Genomic DNA, 17,031 nt, shown 5'->3' with positions numbered 1-17,031 from the left:
TGATTGGGATGATGATGTAATATTGCCATTTAATTTTTAATTTTATATAAATTTTGATATATATATGGACACTAAATATATCTAAATACGTCTAAATTTAGAAAAATGGAAGCCATCCTTTTGTGAACGGTGCGAGTAATATGTATTTCATATTTACACACGCATGGCTACATGTGTAACACTTGTAAGTGTGCTCATCTCACTGGAGCAGTAATAGTAAAATATAATCACTGAGACTATCTCACCTATAACAAAAAAAGATTATAATTTATTTTGCTAACCACATTAGTATCTTTTACATCAAACTCTAGTAGGTTCTCCGAAAGATCGCCCTCCCGTCGACATGCCCAAGCAGGCCCATTCCGCCGCCCAAATCTTTCCCACCCCAAACCCTAGGTTCCCAATGGTGCGGCTCGCACCCAGCCCCCCAACCCGCACCACCGCCACCGCCCCCGACGCCGACCACCCCTCTCCGCCGTCTCGTCTCCTCTCCAAGCATCGCCCGCGCCGCCGTGCCGCGCCGCCCCGCCCGACCTTGCCGCCCCCTGCGCCCACGCGCGGCCAGCCCGACCTCAACCGCTGCAGCTGCTGCTTGGTCCGCCTCCCGCCGCCGCCACCGGGCGCCAAGCGCCACCCAATCCGTCCTCTCCGCTCCCTCTGGCGCATCGTCCTCCTCTGCTCCGAATGCCTCTCCCTGCTTCGCGCCGCCGCCGTCTGCTCCTACTGCCTCTCCCTCGACAACCTCCCGTCCGAGGACTCCGCCGTCACATGCCGCAGCTGCAACCGCTGCGTCCACCACCACTGCATCCTTGCCGAGCACCGTATGGCCCTGGTCCAGCCTATCGATTTGGACGATTTCGTCTGCGTGGATTGCTGCCCGACCGTGAAGCCCGGTAGAAAGAATGTGGGAACCGCATCCGTTCCTAAGCTGGAGCTGGCCATCACGGAGCCCCATTCTGCAGGGAGGGGGAAGCGAGATGCTCTCGCTTCCGCTAAGTTGAATTCCCCCAGGAAGGCTGTGCCAGTTTCCAAGGAGGTGAGGGCCCTCGTTGCTGTAGGTGGGGAGTCACAGAGCAACGGTGATCCGGACCTGCCAGACGAGAAGTTGGCGTTGCAGCTGCATCTGGCGATGAACGGGTCGCAGAGGATTTCTCGTTCCGGTAGCGCATCGGGGATTGTCTCCGCTGGGCAGGGCAAAGTGAAGAAAGGATTGGTTTCTGGGAGGAAGGTTAATGAGGATCTGGGCCTTTGTGTCACCAATATGATGGATCATCTCGACTATGGTGAGACTGCAGCAGAGATGCAAAGCAACTGGAATGCAAAACATGTTATGGGGCTTGATCCCTCTGTCACAGTGGTTCTTGCACTGGAGTATACAGGTAAATACGCTGAGGACTGTATGGGAGGTAAAAGGAAAGGTCCTCCTGGGACTAATCAGCATGATGGGTTGGTGGATCGGTATCAGATGAAGTACACGAGGAAGTCAAGTAAGCAGGCGAATGCCCAAAGCACTGGAAACAGGACCATGCCCAATGGAAATGTTAGTGACAGTGGTAAGGGCAAAACTCCCATGACATAGACTGCATCTTCCTTTTGGAGGTACAGAAAAATTCTTGCACTATTTCTAACTGCAGTTACACTTTCACTTCCACTTTCAGTGATTGTATTTTGTGTCCTCTACATCCGTTCTTATAGTTGTAGGCAAACAACGTGCACGTCGTTAGCCAAATCATAAGTTTATTTCTTGTTGAAAAGGCATGGACCTTTCAAAATCCATTGCAAAGATGGTGCGGTAATTAATAACCAAGGAACTCATACCTTTCGGTAGTTGACTGGTCTGTGTGCTAAGTATATTCTTTGATATGAAGTACACAACTATGTTATCGTGCACCCTATAACTTTGCGCAGAGTAAAAATGCCACCTCTATGAATCATCTGTATCCCGTACTGGCAACTAAGGCTGTACGGGTAGTTTATGGCTTGTTGCTAAATGTCGGGTCGTCAAAGAAGTAGCAGGTTAGATTGGAAGAGCTAGATGGTAGCTCCGTAGCTGATGAAGCAAGGGGCAGAATCATTGCTTTACTTAAAAAATCATGCAATAGATCCTTCATATAGGATTGGCCCTTGACTGACATAGGCATGGTCACTGAATCTATTTTTTTTAAACCAAGCATTGATCATAGTGACTTGACCTAGAAGTGGATTCCTTGCTTATGTAACCAAGCTAACTGGTACCTTTCTCTTTCTTGGACTCCCAAGCTGACTTCAACTCCTCTCTTGCACCGGCACCTTCCTCTTGGATCAAACATGACGCTGCCTCCTTTAAAATTGTTTTCTCTCATGAGATTCCACAACACTGCAACAAAATCATAACAATAAAATTAGTTTTTGAGCACCATATTCTCTATTTAGGCATGCAGCAAATACTTTTTTTTGGCATGCAGAAAATACTGATAAGTATCAATGGGGCTTGTGATCAGTATTGTCCCATAAAATGAAAGGACTATATGTTGTATGTCTCTGTAAATGGTTTATTTGCAGGTAAATTATCTGCGTCAGTCTTAACCAAGCACCACAATATATGCAGGCTAACAAACAAATGAAGCAGTAAACATTCTGTTAATGTTTATGCAAGGCCCATGTCCTCAAGTGCGCAAGTGAATTCTCACTTTGGTTGCACAAATAGCTTAGTCATGTAGAGCCTTTTGCTGCCTGAGGCTCCATTTAATAGGGAATCAGCTGTGCTAAAATATATATATGAAATCTAAGCCCCCTTGTGGCCCTGTCCATTTTGTTTGAGGGGTGATAATTTTTGCAGTTGTTGAACCTAGTCCTATGCAGCTGTTTGGGGAGCAAGCCCATCTGAAAATGGTTTACCACTTAGTGTAACTGGTAAGTAGAGAACTGAGCTCTAGCTCAGTGGCAAGGCAAGCGAGTGCGCAGCCAGCCCACCCGGGTTCGAATCCCCATGCGCGGTAATTTCGCAGCAGGGGCGAATAAACCGGGAAAGTCTCATCCTACCTAACAACGTATAGCCAAGGGAGGGATCATTCCCCCGTTGGTCAACGTTTTAAGTAGAGATTTTTGGTTTACAGCAAGGGAATAGGGGCATGTTTTTGTGGTACGCATCTTCATTTCCATCTTCTTAATCATTTACGTCAGTGTTGTGGACATTAGTATGTTTCATGAAGGCAGCGGTAGTTCGGTTGTGGCAGCCTTGCTAGCAAGAAACCTAAGGTCATGATCATATTGCGGCAGAAAGTAGGCTGGAAGCATTTGCATCGGTAGATAAACGGATTAATGAGAGTCTTTGTAGGAAATATTATTATGAAAGGAAGTCTAAGACTAGAAGATTTTGGTTTGTTAGGATTTTATTTTGTGTTAGGAAAATTCAGTGACAAGGCTCAGCTCCATAAGGATGAGATGCACCTTTATTTAAGAGCTATATCTGAGAGAGGCAAGAAGGATCAGTGTATTCCATCCCTGTTATTCTCTCATCTAGCCTAGGTCTGTCTAAACACCTACAACCATGTCATCTGGTCTCTTCAGCATGGTAGCTGTCCTTTTGTAAATCAAGGTTCACTACGTCCAGTCATGTGGAATATGGGCTTCACAATGAGAATCGACTGAGTAGTGAAATAATCAAAGACAAGGTTTATTATCAAAGTATATCAACAAATGATAATCATGTCATGCAACTTGGATTTCTGTTCCCATTTTAACTTCTGCTATTAGTCTGTGGATTATCCATGCATGTTTGTGTTTGGCAAGGTATTGAATGATATTGCTGGAAGTATTATTATCAGGCGTCTAAGTGTTCGAAAAGTTCACTACTCCCTCCGGTCCGAAAAAAATGTCGGACGGTACATTTTGCAGAAAAGCCGTTGCATTTATTCCCTTCTCAACCCGCACTCCCCTCCATTCTTTGTCTTCAAAACGCAACCGCACGCAGAGGTTCGAGAGAAATCCCCAATCCCGCTGACTCCTCGTTGATCCCCCGCACCGACAACTCGTCTTCCTGGGAGAGCACGGCGTACCTTCCACGCGACGGCCCTCCCGCGGAGGAGGATGGATCGCCGGAGCCTGCAGCACCGGGGGCGTAGGGAGGGGGGGCGAGGGTAGCGGGCGACCACGCGCTCAAGCAGATGATGGGGCGGCGCCTGGCAACCGTCGAAGTGAAGCGGCGCAAGGGTCGCCGGCCCTCCGGCGATGGCGCGGCTTGCGCTGCAACATGTTGGGCCACCACCTCTGGCTCGATCCGGGTCTGGCCGATGTCGTAGGCCGCCACGGCAACTGGTTGCCAGAACAATATCCTCTGCGCTCAGCAACGAGTAGAGCATCCGCTGCATTTTCTGATTTTCGAAGGGTCTAACTGTAAAATGTTGTTGTATTAGCCGTCCGACACTTTTTTAGGATCGGAGGGAGTACTAGAATTTACTGTTGATTTTAATGTTAAACCTTTCTAAGGCGATAGCTGCCTGTACCATGTTCTTTTCTTTAAGATTTATGCTGTTAACCTCACACTTATGAAATTTCATGTGATATTAGCAGGTGATTTTTGATAGCTGTAGTTTGCAACCGGCAAGTAGAGGATTTGAAGCTAGCAACTTGTTAGTGGACGTGATGGCGACTGCAAGCAAAGTTATAGGTATGTTCTGACAAATGAGATGCTTCATGAAGGAATCAGTAGTAGCAGTACTTCATACCAGCTACATGCAATCAACAAGCAACAACATATTAAAATTGTACTAGCTGGTTGTTACTGCTTAATGGTTCAGCAACATTAATTGAAGACGGTGGTGAGGCATGTGTGGATTTTGGGTTGAACTTTTTGGTGGCTGTGTATTAGCGACTACTCCGTACAAACTTATAGAATGTTTTCGCAAGTGCTTCATGAAGGAACAACAAGTAGCGCTCCATTGCATTCAACAACCAATCACATATTAAATTGTTGTCACTTGTTTTTCTGTTGAACAACCTTAATTATTAAGATACTGGTGGCATGTGTGGAATTGTGGGTTCAGATTATGCTGATTTAGTTGACATTGAATTTAGCGAATAATAATAATTTTTAGTTCCATGTCAGACTTATGCTAGTTTGCAATATATTATTTTGTTCAGTTCTTAAATTTCAACCTTTGGTATACCTGAAAGGTAGATACATGATTACATAACCTGTGATGACATGTTGTAAAGTGCTAAGTATTGACTAGAGATGAGGTGTAGAAGCACTCATTTATAATTAATCATAGTAAATTCGGTTGTCCCCTAATTACTGTTTATAATCAACATGAATAACAAACACTTTGTCATGAATAGCTTTCAGTTTATTTTCATCAATTAACTATGCCACCTCGCTTTCAAATCACTATTATTGCTACTAGAATACTAGATAGCTACAAAATGTGTTTTGTGTGTATATTTTAGTCTTTACCTTGTGAACGTGTCTAGTCCATGAACCTCTTTCTGTATCGTGTTTTTTAGCTTTTGCAGTTTGCTGTTACCAAACTATATTTAATAATTCAGGAGATCATTACATTCATCTTTTCATGATAGAGCAACAGCTGGAGGGAAGTATTTCCTCGTTTCATTATGGATTATTTATGTTGGAATGTGGTGTCTAGTATGAAAACAGAAAGAACTTTGTGGTAGGAAAATAAATTAACTAATCTTATGACTTGACAGGGCATAGAAGTTAAGAGCTCATGTTTCATAATTTAAATTGAAACATAAAAATATCTAACAATCATATGTTAATATCACCAACAAAAGCTAGAGATAATGCGCATATAGTATAAAGGAGGAAAATATCGTCAGATGTATTTTGTTAGATTTTATTCTCATGAAAGCAACCATATGCTGCTGCAATCCTTTTGCTTACATGTTTATTGAAAAGTTGTCATGGTTAGGTGAATTCTGCTAGACTTTTAATACCTCTATTTTCCAGACCCACAGTAATTGAGTAATGACATGAAGAGTGTGTTTGGTTTTGGCCCAAGCTCACCCCGCCAAAATGCTGGCTAGCCAATTTTTTTGTCAAGATATTGGTTTCCCATGATTTAGCAAATGTTGGCAACAAAACTGAACTAGAGTGGGCAAAAAGACAATGGTATGCCATAATATTGGCCACCATTCAAACAGGGTCCAAAACTTTGTTCATGACCCAAATTTGTGTAAGGTGGATATTGCATACAAACCAAACCTACCTGAATTGCAAGGACACCCATCAGCTGATAAAAATTTATTTTGGTAGGTGAATACTGCTGTGTTAAACCAACTAAAACATCATATCACATGCATACAAGTACAGATCAAATTCTGTGCTGACCACGTTTTGATTCATTAGTAACCATTGATCCATACATTGCACTGACCAATTGATTACTGACCCATGCTGGAATCAATTTAAACATGGACCATGTTTAAAGACACCAAGCAAGATGAGAGATATCTGTCACTTACATTGCATGTGGCGGACTAGTGGTAGCGTGCTGGTGGCTGGAGCCTAAAGCCTTAGAGAATGGAAGGAAGAGGGCGCAGATGGGAAATGGATTGACCGCAGGTTCCCGTTCCTGGACGTTGCATGAGATAATGAGGATGCCACTGGTCACCCTCCATTGGGGATCGGGCCGCCGAGTGCTGAACTGCCTGGAACATGAGCAACGATGGATAAAATGCCTTGGTGGTGGCCTTGTGGGGCTTTGGCTCAAAGGCAAAGGGCGACTATTTTGGTTCACGCCTTTTATTTCTCGTCGCGCCTTCCCTCCCGCGCCTCCCACCCCTCCGCCGCTGGATTTGCCGGCCGTTTCGACGGCTGATCTCTTCTGAGAGTCGGCACCGTCGTCGTGGCTGGCTCTCTCGCTGGTCTGTTCGCTGCCGCCGCTTCGCCAGCGCGTGGGTCCCAGAACGCGGCGTCAAATCCGCCTCACCTCCGTGCACACAAGGTGTTCGACGACTTGTCAGGTAGACGCGATTGGCCGCTGTTCGTTGCCTCGTCTGCCGCGGCGCAATTTTAACCATTAATTTTGCTTCAAACATGGATAGCGACGACGAGATGCTTGTGCGGCTGCTCGAGGACGAGCAAGCCTTCGATGACGACATCCGGGAGCATTTGCTGATCATCGCGTCCCTCCAGGACATGATTGACGCCAAGGAGGAGAAGCGGAAGAGGCCGCGCCGCGGAGGATCAAAGCCGGGGAGAAAGAAGTCGAAGCCCCGGCAGAGGATGAAGGGGCATACCATGCTGCACAACGACTACTTCGCAGATGAGGCAACACATGCCGACGATTTTCAGCACCAGTATAGGATGAGCAAGGGTTTGTTCATGAATATCCTCCACGGCGTTCGATAGTTCGACCCCTACTTCAAGCTCAAGCACGACGTTGTAGGCGTTGTTGGGTTCTCGTCGATCCAGAAGTGCACCGCCGCCATGAGAATGCTTGCATACGGAGCACCTGCTGGACGACTACCTTCGCACGAGTGAGTCTACTGCCATTGAGTGCATGTACAAGTTTTGCCGAGCTGTTGTGGGAAAGTTTGGCAAATGCTGCGAGAGGATTCCCTGGAATGCTTGGAAGCATTGATTACATGCACTGGTCATGGAAAGGTATATACAAAGGGCGTCATGGATATTGCAGTGTGGTGCCTGAAGCTGTGGCAGATTATGACCTGTGGATTTGGCATTCTTCCTTTGGCATGGCGGGATCACACAATGACATCAACGTGTTGCAGCAGCCGGTGTTCAGCAAACTAGTGGAAGGGCATGCTCCACCATGCAACTATGAGATCAATGGCCACCAATATACCAAAGGCTATTACCTAGCCGATGGTATATATCCAAAATGGGCCACTTTTGTCAAAACAATCTCGGCTCCATGAAGAATTGCCACTTTGCTTTGGGACAGGAGGCTTGCAGGAAGGATGTCGAGCGGGCATTTGGTGTGCTTCAAGCTCAATTTGCAATTGTCCGGTACCCTGCTCTAAGCTGATCTCGCGACCAAATGTGGGAGGTGATGCAGGCTTGTGTGATCATGCACAACATGATCATCGAGGATGACCACAAGAATCATGCCAGGACACATGTTGGTCCCTATGTGTGTGAGGGCCCTCTTGCGGAGGTTGATCACGAGTTGCCTAATTTTGCTGATTTCCTCGCCATGCACACAGAGATCCGTGATAGCAATATTCACGAGCAACTTCAAAATGATCTTGTTGAGCATATGTGGAGGATCAAAGGGTTATCCAGCAAATGTCGCGCGGCACCTTGATCTAGCCCCATTTGTTACATTTGTTTAGTTGTTTTATTGTTTGTTGTATTTTAATTTGAAAACAATCTCAGCAAACATATTAATTTGTATGCTATATTTAAATAAATGGTTGTGTTTTCGAAAAACCCTGTAAAAAAAGTTTGGGGGCGGCGTTTGGGGGACGCGGCTGGGGAGCGACGTCCCCCAAACGCGGCACGAACAAAACATGTCCCCCAAACGCTCGATCCGGCGCCGGTTGGGGGACGTTTTGGGGGACGCGGCTGGAGATGCTCTAACATTCCCCACTCAGGACTTGTCGTTGTACATGGGATGGGAGATAATATACTATATTGGTTATTTTGGTGTTTTTATTTGTGAAGACCGCAGCCAAGTTGACCAAAATTTAGTACACCAAATGCATTTGCCCACATCCATGGCCTTGAACACCTCTCACTAATACAGCTTGTCTTCCATGGAGGGCGTATGTCAACCTGTCCACACATGACCACTGACCAGCCTTTTAAGATAGAGAAGCCCTTGCAGGATTTTTATTCATCCCTTTTCCAGCAGTTGGCAGGTGTACCATCCCTGCTGTAATGAGGATTGAGGAGGCCTTCCGGTAGTTGTGAAATTGTCCCTGCTGTAATGAGGACTGAGGCGGCCTCTTCCGGTAGTTGTGAAATTGTACCATCTTTTGAGTGAAGCCATGGAGTTGCCATAACCTGTCCATATTTTGCTTGGCTCGCCCAGCCTCTAATACACCATTAAAGGAAGAAGAGTGACATGCACAAATTCCACTCCTCTGCCGCTGCAGCACCTCCTCCGCTGCCCCACCTCTCCCTCCCCTTCACCGCCTTTCCTCCCCAACTGCCACCGCCGAAGGTGAAACTAAGGTAATAGGCCTTCATCCTGGGCAAGCACTTATGTAACCTTCTGAAACCTTGGCAAGGTCACAAGTGATGGCAGACAACACGACAAGAACAAAAGTCAGCTGCACGAACGCTATCCTGGCAATGGCTGCAATGGCTGCCATTTGTAAGATATGACACCGATGGCCGACTCCACATCTCCGTCACTGCTCTGCTGCATGTGGTGGTGCTACTCCCTCCTGGTTGAAGTTGTTGCTTGGTGGTGTCCCTCACTAGCAGCTGTCAGACCAGCCAATCCATGGCGTGCTGCCTCTCCTTCGGCCTTCCCCTTCCAACTAATTAGCTTATTGAAGCCTCCCTGGTGAAGCCTACCATCTATGTTTTGAAGTTGGTGTTGCCGATGGGCACGCAGTGCAGAATGCTCATGCCTGCACCCTGTGGACTATTTCCTTGGTGTCTGGCAGATCCACTGCAGGTAAACCCTAAACCAATGAGTGAACTTTGTTACATTTCAGCCCCCCTTCTCGCTGAAGGGTTGAGAGCAGCAGCAGCCATGGTGATGGCCTACATTCCTCTCTTTCGTCATCTTTAAATGCTGCGAGTGCTTGTCGTGGCGGGATCTTTTTTGATAGTCAACAATTCCATACTCAGAGGGTGGTTCATGTGGGCTTCATCTTTTCCAAGGCATCAACATCGCTTTTCTCACGTTTCATCACTCAGGTTCTGCATTTATATTGGAGCAATGGCATGCCATGATACAAGATGGTATGTAATAGGGTTTTGGGAGAAGGGAGGGTTCTCTCCCTGCGAGGCACGTAGAGGGAGAACGCCAACTTTTTTTTGCTTAATCATAAACAGTAGTCGCTAGTTTTCTTTTTATGTGTGGGATGACTCTTGATTTGATCCACAAGTTGCTTAGATGTAACCAAATTCAGACTCTTGATTTGATCCACAAGTTGCTTAGATGTATCCAAATTCAGACTCTTGATCCCAATCTTAACTAATCCTCATCTTTAATACTACAATCCTTACTATCCTACTTTTAAGGAAATACTCCCTCCCAAAATATATTGTCTATAATTTTTGATCGAAGGCAAACTTTAGTTGGACCAAGCATATAGAAAAACTATCAATATCTAAAATATCAAACAATGTTATCAAAATCATTATGAAATATCTTTTCATATTCTATGCATTTGGTATTGTAGATATTGATATATTTTTCATATGTTTGGTCAAACTTTGTAAAGTTTGACTTTGACCAAAAGGCAATGTATTTTGGGAGGGAGTATAAGCTGTCCATGTTCAGTAATGTCTCATGGGCGTTGGCCGAAACCAACGATAGGGACGGTGTGCTTTACTTTTGGATACCCATAATTGAGCAATAACTAGTAAAAATAGTGATGTGCACAATATACTTGTTTCTCATGAAATTTAGCACCTGAACTCACTAGTGCACAAATTAATAGGTAGGAATCCCCTGTTAGTTAGGAAAGTAGTATTAAATAAGATTGTATCTTTTATATGAGTATGATATATCAAATTCTCTACCTCTGCCATTTTGAGCACCGACACGTCGGCCCCACTGGGCGCCAAGTCCTTGATTCCATGCTGGCATATCCTGAACGGACTATTCGACTATAAACCCTAAAAAGATACACTTCCGCTTCCTCCTATTCAGCTTGCCGCCATGCCCTCCTCCTGCAGCTCAGCTCACTAACACCATCTCCCGACTCTTCACCGAAATCCAGGTATCTCATATATGACATACTAGTATCGTAGCTACCCCCGTTATTAACACAGCTTTTTTAATGATGTTTGGTTAATGTGCAGATGGACAGAAAGTTGGGGTCGAGGAAAGAGCCGCCACTGACACCCATGTGTTTTGTCAAGCAAATCCGAAGGTGAAGACACAATCATTGCTACTACAGTTTGGTTCTTTTTCTCGGCTCTATAAAGATTGTTATGGAACATAGCTGCTTTTACTCTGCCATACGTAGGATTCAGCAGTCCACACATAAAAGAGTTACGTGTCCAGCCTTGTTTTGATATATATACCTATTGAGTTTTGCTACCAAGGTGAAAAAGGGAGAGCCTTATATATATATATATGCTTTGCAGGTTCTGGGCAGTGCATAGTGAGAAGATGTGGGTTGTGATTGTTGACTTAGAAATTTTCTTGTCCGCGTTTGAGGTATTTCGCTATCTGTTCTGCTTCTTGGTCATTTTACCAAATTGCCTTTTAGATGCCAGTGAAAAGTTCATTTTACCAAATTACCTTTTAGATGCCAGTGAAAAACATTTTGCGTTAGTTCTTCCTCTTACATGAATCAAAGTGTCATGTTTGTATGTTGCCTCAAGTTTCATATACATTTTTCTGTTACCTAATGAATACTCCCTCTGTTCCATTCTATAGTGCCTATTGTTTTTTGGCACGGAAATTAGCGCAAGAGTATTTTTTACACAAGACCCCTTGCTGAACGATTTAAGATCAACATAAAATTTGGTAAATACATATCTTTCTAACTTATCATAACAATTTTTGGGAGCTGAACGATTTGGGAGCTGAACGGGGAGGGGTAATTGAAAAAAAAGTAAGCTACAACCTTATATTATGAAACAAATGCCGAAAATCTATAGGCACTATATAAAGGAACGGAGGGAGTATAATTTGCCACGATGCATACTTGTTTTAGGAATGGATTGCCCTGCAGACGTAAGGAATATTTCTAAACCATATCATTATTTTGCAGTTGCTTATTTAAATTGATTGACATAATTAATTACTATTACTTATGTATGTGGGTTGCTGATTTATGCAAACTAGAAGAATACCCCGCACGTTGTAGTGGGAATCCTCAGTATTATACAAGCAAAAATCTAATATTGAGTGAAATAGTGTAATAGTATAATTGGAATTACAAATGATACTGCAAATAAAATATTCAATAACATATTGTGAGTATTGAATTTGGCCAGATGACTTTTTATTATTGGGCATGTACATACTGCAGAGTGAAGACTATAGACAATACAGTAGCAATAGACAGACATTGATAGCTGAAAATCGTGGTCCAATGGCTACTATTATCTGATGATGTGGATGGGCTGCATGTTGAGATAGACTAGCTGTTCATATTATTTATGCTCCTGGTTTGTGTGGTTGCATAAAATAGTCGACCGATGTTCTGCAGGAAATTTTGACGCATTTGGCTAAGATCATCATGACACACATATCTGGGTCTGGGGAATTTGGAAACTATGATTCTTACGAGCAGCACCGCTTTGATGTTGTATCCTTCAGGTTCAGAAGCCTACACGAGGTTAATACAGAAGGCTGAGAACTGCAAGAGGTTAATTGAAATGTGTATCTGCCTTTTGCGAACAAGATAACTGGTATCAAGAATATGAAGGCTGAAATTCAAATTATCCTTGTCATAGCGAAGGCTATCCAGAGATCATATTAAAGCATGAATGTATGGTTGTTTACACTAATCTTCATACATAGCACGAGTGCGAACACGCGGAAAGTTATTCACGCTGGTCTTGTTTTATGGTTCTGTTTCTGATACCAGACGTAACCTCAGTTTGTACTTTCTAATTTCTAACTGGAGGATGTTGGGAATATTAGCAATCCTGATATTACAATCCATGGCTCCTCATGGTAACCTTGTGCACCATTTGTACCAATGCCTGTTCTTTCTCCTTTGGCGTGCTACTGTCTTTGTTCCCTTTTCAACTCCAAAGAGTACCATTCACAGGGTGTGATACTACACCGAGCTAGTGTCTACTGCAAGGCAATAGATTTACGCTCTGTGATTGCTGAACTGTGCTCCACTGAACTTGTTTTATGGTCTGCTTCCAAAAGTTATCCATGGAACTAGGAAAAAGTTAGTTGGACAAACATTCAAAAGCTAACCTGAAGTTTTTGATTAAATTAACCATACAATGTCGAAGTCAGCTCTAACAAATGATGTGAACATATAAATATTGGGGAGACCTGGAATGAACAAGCTCATGTGAGCGTTCATCGTTCATGCAATTTTTCAGTTTTGATTCCAGGAACTTCTTAATGTGTCTGACTAATGCTTTATTTTATGATATATTTTACCAAATCTTGTGATAGCCACCCTTCAATAATAACTACTCCCTTTAATCCATAATAAGTGTTTGTTTTAGCTCAAATTTGAACTAAAACCACGACACTTATAGTGGATCGGGGGAGTACTTGATATGAAGTATATAGTCTTGAACAAAGTCTATATGGACGAAAGCTTTCAAAAATAACCGCTCTTAGTGATTACGGCATGTGAGGCCCATGGGTTAGATTTGACGTGGCAAAAAGACCGTTCAGGAGTTGACTTGTCATATGCTGACCGAAACATGGTCCGAACGAATAGAATCGTTATGACTTGAAGGACTAGGAGTAGGGGTTGAGTAAACCAATGTAAATTTTAACAATTACACTGCTTATCAAGGAAGTGCAAGATAAAGTGGTACTCTTAAACACGACCATGTGAATAAACCAATTGCAAGATTACTCTAGGAAGCAAGATAAACAAGATAAGTAAGGCTAGAATCAATCTAAGTATAAGTAATCCACAAAATGGTAGAAATGGCATATAGTGGAAGGACACATCGATGATTCCGAAACTTCAAGAGAAGCATCACTGCCAATACAAAAGGACCCCCCCCTCCCCCTCTAGAACAACACACTAATGTGTATCTAAACCTCTACGCGTTGGTAGCACCCCCTACCAACGGATTTAGTGCACGTTTTTTGGGCGTTACGAGGACATAATGGAACACATATATATGTTCGTAACCAATTGGTAAAGCGCTGCAAAGTGGCTATGTCGAGCAACATATGTATCCGTTGGAACATAATGTACACGGGTTGAATAATTCTATTTCAAAATACATATAGTTTTTAAAATACATTAGTGGCAATCCACATGGGCTAGTAGAAGGGCTAATCCTACTTTCGAAAAACTTGATCGGGTTCTCACGAGTGTGGAGTGGGAACAGAAATTTCCTTTGGTTTCGGTTAGGGCTCTTACTCGGGCCGGATCAGATCATACCCCTCTTCTAATTGATTCGGGCAATCATGCTCATATTGGGAATAAAGCGAGATTTTCTTTTGAGCTTTCTTGGTTCGAACAAGAGGGTTTTTATGATATGGTTAAAAGGGAATGGGCGGCGGTCTCCAGCTGGAAAATCACCAATTGTAACTTGGCAGAATAAAATAAGACATTTACGGAGATTTTTACATGGCTGGGCAAAGAATTTAAGTGGAAAGTATAAGAAGGAGAAGGAAAGGTTGCTTAATATAATAGATTTCCTAGATATTCAGGCTGAGTCTTGTCCTCTAGATGATGTGGAAAGGGCTGAATTGAGGAAGGCAAATGAACAATTAAATAAGCTTAGGAGAGATGAAGAGACGAAATGGGCACAAAGAGCTAAAATAAAACATATACAGGAGGGGGGGTAATAATACAAAGTATTTTCATCTAATTGCTAATGGAAAACATAGAAAGAAGAAAATTTTCCAACTTGAACAGGAAGAAGGGACCATTGTCGGTGATGGAAATTTAAAAGTTTTTATTACTGAATATTATAAGAAGCTCTTCGGAGCACCTGATGAGAATTCTTTCACCTTGATGGAGGATCACAGTTGTCTGTTCAGGAAAATGAGCTTCTATCACAAATTTTTACAGTGGATGAAGTTTTTAATGCCATCAACCAGATGGAACACAATAAATCACCAGGACCTGATGGCTTTCCAACGGAGTTTTATCAAAGATTTTGGAATGTAATTAAAGGGGATTTGATGGCCATGTTTGGACACTTCCAAAATGGTGGCTTCCCCCTTTTTAAATTAAACTTTGGGATTATTAGGTTGCTTCCCAAGAAAGAAAACGCCGTCCAAATTCAACAGTATAGACCTATTTTTCTGTTAAATGTCAGCTTCAAAATCTTCACTAAAGTAGCTACTAACCGGGTGTCAGATGTTGCACACACGGTAGTGAGACCATCCCAAACTGCTTTCATGCCGGGTAGACATATTTTATAAGACGTAGTGGTGTTACATGAAACGATTCATGAATTACATAGTAAAAAGCTGGATGGAGTCCTTTTCAAAATTGATTTTGAGAAGGCATATGATAAGGTAAAATGGCCTTTCCTCCAGCAGGTACTTCGGATGAAGGGATTTAATAACGTTTGGTGTGAGCGTATTAGAAGTTTCGTAGAGAGGGGTAGTGTGGGGATTAAGGTCAATGATGATGTGGACCATAACTTCCAAACACGAAAAGGATTGAGGCAGGGGATCCGTTATCACCTATCCTTTTTAATATTGTTGCTCGATATGTTGGCTATTTTGATAGCTAGGGCTAAGGAGGAGGGTCAAGTTGGAAGCCTCATTCCACATCTTGTCGAGGAGGGGTTTCAGTTTTGCAGTACGCTGATGATACCATTTTTTTATGGAACACGACTTAGTTAAGGCTGTTAATATGAAACTCATTCTTTGTATTTTTGAGCAATTATCTGGTCTTAAAATTAATTTTTATAAGAGCGAGCTGTTTTGTTTCGGTAAAGCTACAGACTTTGAGCATCAATATAAAACTATCTTTGGGTGTACATCTGGGACTTTACCTCTACGTTACTTAGGGGTTCCTATACACTACAGACGACTTCGTAATTCTGAATGGAATCCGATGGAGAACCGTTTTGCCTCAAAATTAGGATGCTTGGAAAGGAAAAATGTTGTCCTATGGGGATCGCTTAGTGCTTGTAAATTCTGTTCTTACGAGCCTACCTATGTTTATGTTATCTTTCCTAGAAGTTCCTAAAGGGGTACGCAAGAGACTTGATTATTATCGTTCTCAGTTTTTTTGGCAAGAGGAGAATGATAAGAAGAAGTATAGATTATCTCGATGGAATATAATTTGCAGGCCTAAGGATCAGGGAGGTTTGGGAATTGAGGTGCTTGAATTGAAAAACTTATGTCTTTTAAGCAAATGGCTTTTCAAATTGCTGCAGGAGGAAGGGATGTGGCAACAATTACTTCACAATAAATATATCAAAAACAAAACGTTGGCTCAGGTAGAGGCTAAACCTACAGATTCACCTTTTTGGAAGGGGCTTATGCGGGTTAAACCGGAGTTCTTTAAGAGGGGGAGGTTCAAAGTCGGTAATGGTCTATCGGTGAGGTTTTGGGAGGATACTTGGCTGGGTAATTGTCCTCTAGCTTTACAATATCCGTCTTTATATAATATTGTCCAACGGAAAAATGAGTTGGTTTCTACGGTATTAGCAAATACACCGCTGAATATTGGTTTTAGACGAATTTTTAATGATTATAAATACAATTTGTGGTTACACTTATGTCAGAGGCTTATGTCTATTCATCTTTCTAATGAACCGGATACGTTTGTTTGGAACCTAAATGAATCTGGTATATTTTCTGTTAAATCTATGTACCTTGATCTTATGAATGGTCATACAAGATTTTTATGGAAATACTTATGGAAGATTAAGGTTCCTCTAAAAATTAAGATTTTCATGTGGTTCTTAAGTAATAGAGTATTGCTTACTAAGGATAATTTGGCAAAGAGGAAATGGACTGGATGTCAAAAATGTTGTTTTTGTAATAATGATGAAACTGTTGATCATCTATTTCTTCATTGTCCTTTTGCGAAGATTGTTTGGAGAATGATATTTTTTACATATAATATTCCACCTCCTTCCAATATAACTAATATGTTTGGTAATTGGCTAAATGGAGTGAATAAGAAGGATAAAACATATATTCGAATTGGTGTTTCGGCAATTTGTTGGTCGATTTGGACTAGCCGGAATGATATCATCTTTAATAAACAAAAGGGTACAATTTTTTTGCAGGTTATTCTTCGTGC

General features: G+C 42.7%; 1 protein-coding gene across 1 annotated transcript; it reads left to right on the top strand.

The window, feature by feature from the left end:
- The first annotated feature begins 343 nt into the window (after positions 1-343).
- LOC124648565 lies at positions 344-12,795 on the top strand. The gene is made up of 6 exons (XM_047188306.1): positions 344-1,599; positions 4,552-4,648; positions 10,797-10,866; positions 10,949-11,019; positions 11,237-11,309; positions 12,310-12,795. Exon 1 carries the CDS (start codon positions 344-346, stop codon positions 1,577-1,579), a length of 1,236 nt encoding a protein of 411 aa, XP_047044262.1. The 3' UTR covers positions 1,580-1,599; positions 4,552-4,648; positions 10,797-10,866; positions 10,949-11,019; positions 11,237-11,309; positions 12,310-12,795.
- Positions 12,796-17,031: the final 4,236 nt, after the last annotated feature.

Source organism: Lolium rigidum, chromosome 1 (assembly GCF_022539505.1).
Source record: "Lolium rigidum isolate FL_2022 chromosome 1, APGP_CSIRO_Lrig_0.1, whole genome shotgun sequence".
In the NCBI taxonomy this organism is placed as follows: domain Eukaryota; kingdom Viridiplantae; phylum Streptophyta; class Magnoliopsida; order Poales; family Poaceae; genus Lolium; species Lolium rigidum.
Note: the sequence above shows the minus strand (reverse complement) of the source record. Positions and strands in the feature narration are given on the sequence as shown.